Genomic DNA, 8267 nt, shown 5'->3' on the forward strand with positions numbered 1-8267 from the left:
AACATACGGAGCTGGACCGGTACCTCAAACGTGACGAGAAGGATGTGTATATACACAGAAAAGGGACCACGGAATATAACAAGCCTTTGCCCAAATACCTCGATTTGTATTTCTATTGTAATTCTGAAAAGCATATTCAAATTAGGGCCAACCAGTTAACTACGCACAAACCATTATCAGCTTCAACAAAGAAGAGACGTAGTAATGAAGAAAAGTTATACTCAAAGAATTTCAAGATTGTTTCTTCCTGCAAGGATATCTTACTGCTAACAATGCGGTGTTGAAACCCCTGTTGAAAGAGTTTAAAGGTGTGGTGGATTTGGTCGACAGCAAGACCAAGCAGTTGAACAAGCTTCCAGACGTACGCATCACACTTCACACCTCTGAGGGAAAGCGTATTCAGCAGCATAAAGGAACTTATGATCTCCCTACAGCCCGTGCACAGGTTGGAGCTATAGTTGATTTCGATGAGTCGAATGTTCCGAAGCACCTTGAAGTTGTGCTTTCTTCTCCCAAGGAATACTCTAAATATTCCAGCGTTATCATAAGTTCACTCAACTATTTTTACGATCCCATGCAGTACCTTCTTTTGATACCTAATGGAGACGACGTAGGGTATAGTTTTAGCCAGAAGAAACTAAAAGGGATGAAAATAAGCTATGGAAAAAAGAAAAACACAACGAATTCAAACAATGAGAAAGAATAGGCTGATGGTAGAATCACGGGCTGTATGTTTTATAGCCAATTGTACATGGACAAAGTGGATGAGTTCAATTATATCAATAGGGGGAGGACTCTGTTTCAGAAGTTTGTAGTCAATTATGTTGAAATTGAGACTTTCCGACTGAGGTTTTTTTTTTTTTTTTTTTTTTTTTTTTTTTTTTTTTTTTTTTTTTTTTTTTTTTTTTTTTTTTTTTTTTTTTTTTTAGCGAATCAACGAAAGATACGAAGGGAAAGTTTCGACGTGCTTCAGAACGATGACCCCTCCTCCGTCAGTCAGAGGATTATCATACCTCCATCCTTTGTTGGCGGACCTAGGTACATGAAGTAGAAACAACAAGACGCGCTTACCTTCATAGGTAAATACGGTAGCCCTGACCTATTCATTACGTTCACAATGAATCCAGACTGGCCAGAGTTTGAAACTGCTCTTGCTGCCGGCTGTACTTCCAGTGATAGACCAGATTTAGTGAGCCGGGTTTTCAGATTGAAACTGTGTGCTTTGATGGATGATTTGACAAAGATTTGCATTTTCGGTCGTACAAAGGCGTTTTTGTATACCGTAGAGTGGCAAAAGCGAGGGTTACCTCATTGCCACGTCCTTCTTTGGTTAGAGCACAAAATCGATAAAACGAATATCGATAACTACATCTCCGCGGAGATTCCCGATCTGAATACGTCCCCGAGGCTGTACAAAATCGTAACCACCAATATAATACACAACCCGTGTGTTGGTTACGATGAGAGCAGCTCGTGTATTGTCAAAAACAAGTGATCGAAGAACTTTCCTAAACCTTATAGAAAGTATACTTTTGTTTGTAACAACGGTTATCCGCCATATCGACGAAGGGCCTTTGGTGAGGATGTTTGGTAGATGTTTCGAGAGGAAAAGGAGAGGAAAGGAGGATAAAATGAGGATTTATAATGCGTGGGTAGTCTCCTACAATACATACCTCTGTCTGAAATATAACGCTCATATAAACATCGAATGTTGTAACTCCATAAAGTGCATTGCGTATGTAACGAAATATGTGAATAAGGGATCCGATCGCATCATATATTCAAAGTCCGACGGTAAGCCTGTCAACGAGATTAGGAATTATCGCGATGCGCGGTACGTAAACGCTAATGAGGCCACGTGGAGAATATTCAATTTTCATATCCACAAATCCTATCCACCAGTGACTTATTTGCCTATCCACTTGGAAGGTGAGCACAACATTTTCTATGTCGAAGAAGAGGCTTCTATGTCTGTTGAACACCAACTGGCCAAAGTTACGCAATTAATGGCTTTCTTCAAACTTTGTGAGAATGACGTATTTGCTAGGACACTCCTTTACACCGAAGTACCAACCCACTATGTTTTTTTTTTTTTTTTTTTTTTTTTTTTTTTTTTTGCAAGAAGAGTGGTGTCTGGACGGAGCGGTCGAGAGGGAGTATATCTATTGGTAGGATGCAAACAACTAATTCGAAGAATGCGGAGTTGTTCTATCTTCGTCTGATGCTGTCTCATGTGAGGGGCCCAAAATCATTTAGCGACATAAGGACTGTTGAGGGTGTTGAGTACGCCACCTATCGAGAGGCCGTCAAAGCGATGGGGCTGATGATGGACAAGGATCACTGGGAGAAAACCCAAATGGAAATAGTTAATCACACCAATAACGGAAAGGACCTTCGTTCAACCTATGCCATGATGTTGGTGTTTTGCGATTCAGAGGATCAATCCGAAGTGTGGCTAGATATTCGTGATTATTTTGTGAGCGATTTTCTTGATAAGAGTGGAAAGACATAGTATAACGACGAGATTTATTTGGACGCATTGGATGAAATTCAGGAATATGTCTACAACTGTGGAGGGGCGGACATCACTAAATATGGCCTGCCAGCTTCTCGAGGACTTGAGAAATCCTTCAATCTGCTGCGAAGAGAGAAAAGTTATAATACAGTTCAACTGATTGAAGACGTACGTGAAAAGCTACCGATGCTAAACAAGGAACAACGCGAGATCTTCGATGCAGTAATTGGGGTTGTTGGAGGGAAAGATCGCGGTAAAGGAATGGGGTTCTTTATTGACGCTCCTGGGGGGACAGGGAAAAGTTTCCTGCTTAATCTTCTATTGGACACTGTTCGTTCGAAAAGAAGAATTGCTTTAGCGGTGGCATCGTCTGGAATAGCTGCAACTGTTTTACATGGCGGTCGAACAGCCCATAATATGTTTAAAATACATTTAATGGAGTCACATGAATTGAGAAGTTGTTCGATAAAGAAGAATACTCAGATGTCTAAGTGTAAGAGGCCGGTAGTGTACGAATGGAAATGAGCTAGGGCAGTAGAATAACTCAGACTCGACGCCTCCGAAGAGGGCAATGTTATGTCTAGGTGAGGGCGACGTTTTGTCTATGTAAACACACCGACGGTGGTGACTGTTTTTATAATCGCTTATGTAATCACAACATTGTAAGCGCGGGTTACCTTCGTTTGACTAATGCTGAGGTAAACAATTTTTGCTAGTGGCATTGAAATGGCTTTCCGGATTGGTGCAAGGTGCAGAAGGAGGAAAAAACTATTGGTGCATGAATTCAAAGTCACGCCCATAAGGAGTGACATTTATTTGAGAAGTCTCCGGGGATTGGTTTAGAAAAATTAGTGACGTCAGACGAAGGTAGCTTAGCGTAAGATACGGGATCTCGTCAGACGTTCTATAGAGAAGAGATAGAGAAGATATAGGGAGAAGATATAGAGAGGGTGTAGAGAGAGGATCGGGAGACGATGTAGAGACGAGAGAAAAGAGATCCCGAGTGTAAGCTAAGGTGAAATTACAGTGAAAGAAGAAAGAAAATTCACCATCCTTTTATTAACCCAAAGGACGAGAGGAATAGGCATGGGGCCTAGAAAATAGTGAGACTACAGGAAAAAGAAGGCATTGGGCCTACTACTTAAGAGGAACTTGAATATTAGTGAACCTCACGTAACGAGAGGCAAGGGGCCTCGAGACGAGTGATATTACAAGTCAAATTTAAGTGACAGTGGTGACTAGGGGTGGTGAAAGTGGTGGCAGCGGTGGGATGAACTGGGTGTTAAACACCTCCGAAGAGAAGTGGCGCCAGAAGTCTACGGGAACAAGACAACCAAAATCAAGAGTGTATTACGACTACGAGAGAAATCTACAACTTCAAGTAACTGCTACGTTGGGAACAAGCATTCTTCAAGATTCTTCAAGGAGATCATCATCTACAAGGCGGTCTTCAAGGCAGAGTGTGTGATGGAGGAGGAACAACGTCGTTGAGGAAAGACAAGACCGTAGAAGGACGTCAAACCAGACATTGACATCACGAAGCGACATCGCAAGCAGCCAGGCTAAAGCAAGGTATTAGTAAAGTATGAGTACCCCTCAGAATTCTAACGTGTTGAGACACGAAATTCACACATCAAATACAAATATTCCAAAATTCACAGGAGAGTCTAACACATATGGTGTAAACAAGTTCTTGAACCTTATTGACACACTTATAGTTAGTAAAAACATTACAAATGAGAATCGTAAGATTGAGATTCTCAAGGAGAATATAGATCCAGAGCATGGAAGGGCGAGGTTTGTCATTAACTTTCAGCAAATGGAATTAATTAATCAATATGATAATTACAAGAAAGCCTTTCTTAAACATTTCATGTCCAAATGTGATCAGGATCCTATTAGATCATTGGTAAAAATGATTAAGGAAGTTAGGACAAGTGAAACTGACACAGAGTACTTAGCTAGATTAGATAGATGGTCAAAAGACATGAATTCTATCTTGAAAGATTCAGACTGGATAGAAAGATCTAGTGAGAAGATGGAAATCTCACAGGTAATCAAATTGATTACATTTAGCTTATTGGCAAAGAATTCTGATGACTTAACAGCAGAAAGGCTGTACAAAGATTTAAAATCAAATATCTGTTTAGGAGAAGTAGATTATCTTCTTCAAGGATACAGTGAGACCAGAACAATAAACCCATATGTAATGCCTATAAATCAACAAAGCCAATATAGGAACTCTAGAGAGTTTAAGAAAACAGAAGTAGGACATAGGCGGCATGCTAGAAGTCCATCTAGGGATAGGGATACCAGAATCCTATGTTTTAATTGTAATGCTTGGGGACACAAGGCACAAGAATGTTTTTATGGGATTATTTGCAGAAATTGCAAATACGAAGGTCACAATGAGTATCAATGTAGGAACCCTCCATTCTGTATTTACCATAATAAAATCGGACACAGAACTCATGAGTGCCGAAATTTTCGGGTACCCCCAGGGCTAAGAGGAAAACCCCCAGACACAGAATAAACCATTTCAGACCTCCCCATATATATACCGATAGGCGGTATTGTGTTAAATATGGGAATGCAAGGGAGATGAAAGAAACTGACAAACTGATAATTACTGTTGGTAAAACTCCTGTAGGACCTCTCATTGCGGGTAAAGTGTTCAATAAGCCTATTCAAATTTTTATTGATACAGGGTCTGTAGTTAATGTAATTACTAGTAAAGTTTTAAACCAGTTGAACCCAGGAGTGAAAATGTTGGAACCAATCCGTTACACATTGCAAGGTGTAACTGGAAATCAGTTAAAAACATTAGGCAAGATTGAGCTAGAAGTTGCCTTATATACAAATGAACAATTGTACATCCCAGTGATAGTGGTAGAAGAGTCTGTTTTTCCAGGAGATTTATTGATAGGATTTGCAACTATGAGAAAAGAAAACATGGTAATTTGTCCTGCTGACTTAGGAATTTTAGTGAAGTCACAGTTAATCCCATTCTTAAATCAACCAGACTTAAGACCAGTGACAGGAATCAATGAATCCTTAGATAACATTTCTATCCTAGATAGCGAGGCCGAGCGGTCCAACCCTACAGAAAGTAAAACAATTTGTGAACCCAACTCAGAAGTTCAAGAAATCCCAGAGATTACTAAATTATTAACCACAGATGCCTTGAGAATTGCAGATTGCGGATTAACAAGGTCGACATTGTTACATCCCATGTCAATTAATAAGGTTGAAGTGTGTTTGAAAGGAATCAATGTAGACTCTGAAGTAATTACAGTCCCAGAATCAGTTAAACTTAAAGGATTGAAGTGGGACTCAGGGATTTATAAGACAAATAAGAACAGAGTAGAAGTATTAGTAATTAATACTATGAATAAAGAGATAGTTTTAAAGAAAGGTACACAAATAGGATGTATTCAGGTGTGTACTAAACCTATTAAGATTTTAAATGAGAATAGTGAGGAGATAGAATTACCAACTTCATCAATTTGTTCAGTACAAGAAGGCAGAGACTTAAGAAATAGATATCAAGAATTATTACAATCAACTAATTGCCCTGAGTTGGATGAAGCTTTATTTGCTTTGCTTATGAAACATAAAAAAGCAATTGCTTTGCCGGGGGACGCCTTAGGCAAAACAACTGTTTTAAAACATCACATTAAGTTAAAACCAGGAACACAACCTATCTACATACCAGCCTACAGAGTTCCTCACTCTAGATTAGCTGTAGTAGATAAACTCATCACTGAAATGTTATCACAGGATATTATTGAACATAGTAAGAGTGAGTGGAATTTTCCGTTGATCTTAGTACCAAAGTCTGATGGGATTATGCGACCAGTTATTGATTACAGGGAACTGAATAAGCACACCATTCGTGACAGGTTACCATTACCCATTATCGGTGACATTTTGAGAAGTTTGGGAACTGAGAATAGATATTTTAGTACTATAGATATCAAATCAGCTTTTTGGCAAATAGAATTGCATGAAGATTCAAGAGAGTTCACAGCATTTTCTACTACAACAGGACATTATGAGTTCAAGAGAATGCCATTTGGGTTATGTAATAGTCCATTAACTTACATGAGATTAATGAATACTATTCTAGATGGATTGTTAGGAAACACTGCCAGTGTATTTCTAGATGACATTTTAATAGTTTCTCAGACTGCAGTGGAGCACTTTAAGAAATTAGATTTGATATTCTCAAGACTAGGAGAAGCTGGGTTAAAAGTAAAACTTGAAAAATGTAAGTTCTTGCAAGACAGTGTCATTTACTTAGGACATAAGATAGACAGACACGGACTGAGTACAGTAAATTCAAAGGTGGACGCTGTCAAGAATTTTCCAGTTCCGATCAATGTAGACAAGGTTAGGAGCTTTTTGGGATTAACAGGATATTATAGAAAATTCATTCAAAGTTATGCTGACATTGCTAATCCACTAAGTTCTTTGTTGAGAAAGGACTCAAAGTTCATATGGGGACCTGCGCAACAGCAAGCTTTTGACAAGTTGAAAGATAAACTCACAAGTTCACCTATTTTAATTTTCCCCGACTATGAAAAAGAATTTATTCTTTGTACTGATGCGTCTGACATAGGGTTAGGAGGCATACTAATGCAAGAGAGAAATGGAACTTTAAAACCCATAGCTTACACATCCAGACTTTGTAATAGTGCAGAGAGGAACTATTCTATAACTGAAAGAGAAACTTTAGCAGTAATTTATTCTTTAGAAAGTTTTAGGGATATGATACTAGGGTATCCCATCAGAGTTTGGACTGATCACACAGCTATTCAGAACTTATTTAAGCATAAGAATCTTAGAGGCAGACTTGCTAGATGGTTTGCGATACTTCAGTGCTATGATGTTCAATTTAATTATATTCCGGGTAGAAGGAATGTAGCAGATCCACTTTCTAGAAACATTAGTCAACCAATGACTGGGACAGGGTTTGATTAATTTTGTTTGTAGTATAGAAGAATTAGTAACTTTAGATGAAGAAATGCTAATAAGAGAACAGGGAGATGATGAGACATGTGATTCAATAATCAAGCATTTGATGAACCCAAGAGGAGATCCTCCAAAGCTACCAAAGGGGTATAAGATAGAGGAATTTCATTTGATTAATGGAATTTTGTATAGGAAAACATTTGTAAATGGGAAAGATATTTCTAGAGGTCAAGTAAATCAGTTGGTTATACCACAAACTCTGGTAAATGAGATATTGAAGTTACTTCATGATAGTGATTGTAGTTCACATCCTGGAAAGGATAAAACTTATAGACAGGCACAACTTAAGTACTTTTGGCTAGGTATGAAGAAAACTATATATGATTATATAGAAAAATGTGTAAAATGTGTAAAGGTGAAGGGAAATACACCAAAACCTGCTCCTATACTCACCTATCCCATTCCACAGAAACCTTGGGAAAGAGTTCACATGGATACTTTGGAATTACCACTAACCGAGAACGGCTTTAAATACCTATTTGTTGCTATTGATTATTTTTCAAGATTTTGTATATTACAACCCATAATCAATAAGAAAGCTGAAACTATTGCTTCCGTAATCTATGATCAGATAATCTGTAATTTTACTACACCTAACATCCTAGTTTCAGATAATGGGACTGAATTTAATAACAAAATCTTGGAAAATCTATGTAATGTGTTCCACATCAAGAAAGTCAATATACTCGTTAACCATCCCCAAAGTAATGGAGTAGTA

General features: G+C 38.4%; 2 protein-coding genes across 2 annotated transcripts in view; both read left to right on the forward strand.

Moving 5' to 3' along the window:
- The first annotated feature begins 1117 nt into the window (after positions 1-1117).
- Positions 1118-1495, forward strand: LOC143018756 (uncharacterized). The gene has a single exon (XM_076174337.1). The coding sequence runs from the start codon at positions 1118-1120 to the stop codon at positions 1493-1495; it is 378 nt and encodes a 125-aa protein (XP_076030452.1).
- A 678-nt stretch (positions 1496-2173) lies between these two features.
- Positions 2174-8267, forward strand: part of LOC143018757 (uncharacterized) — an 8570-nt gene continuing 2476 nt past the window's right edge. Inside the window, exons 1-2 of the mRNA XM_076174338.1 lie at positions 2174-2449; positions 2555-2768. Of these exons, the coding sequence (XP_076030453.1) occupies positions 2174-2449; positions 2555-2768 (490 nt within the window). The remainder of the gene's footprint in view (positions 2450-2554; positions 2769-8267) is intronic.

This window comes from Oratosquilla oratoria, chromosome 35, assembly GCF_046742065.1.
Source record: "Oratosquilla oratoria isolate Oo_2021 chromosome 35, ASM4674206v1, whole genome shotgun sequence".
NCBI lineage: Eukaryota > Metazoa > Arthropoda > Malacostraca > Stomatopoda > Squillidae > Oratosquilla > Oratosquilla oratoria.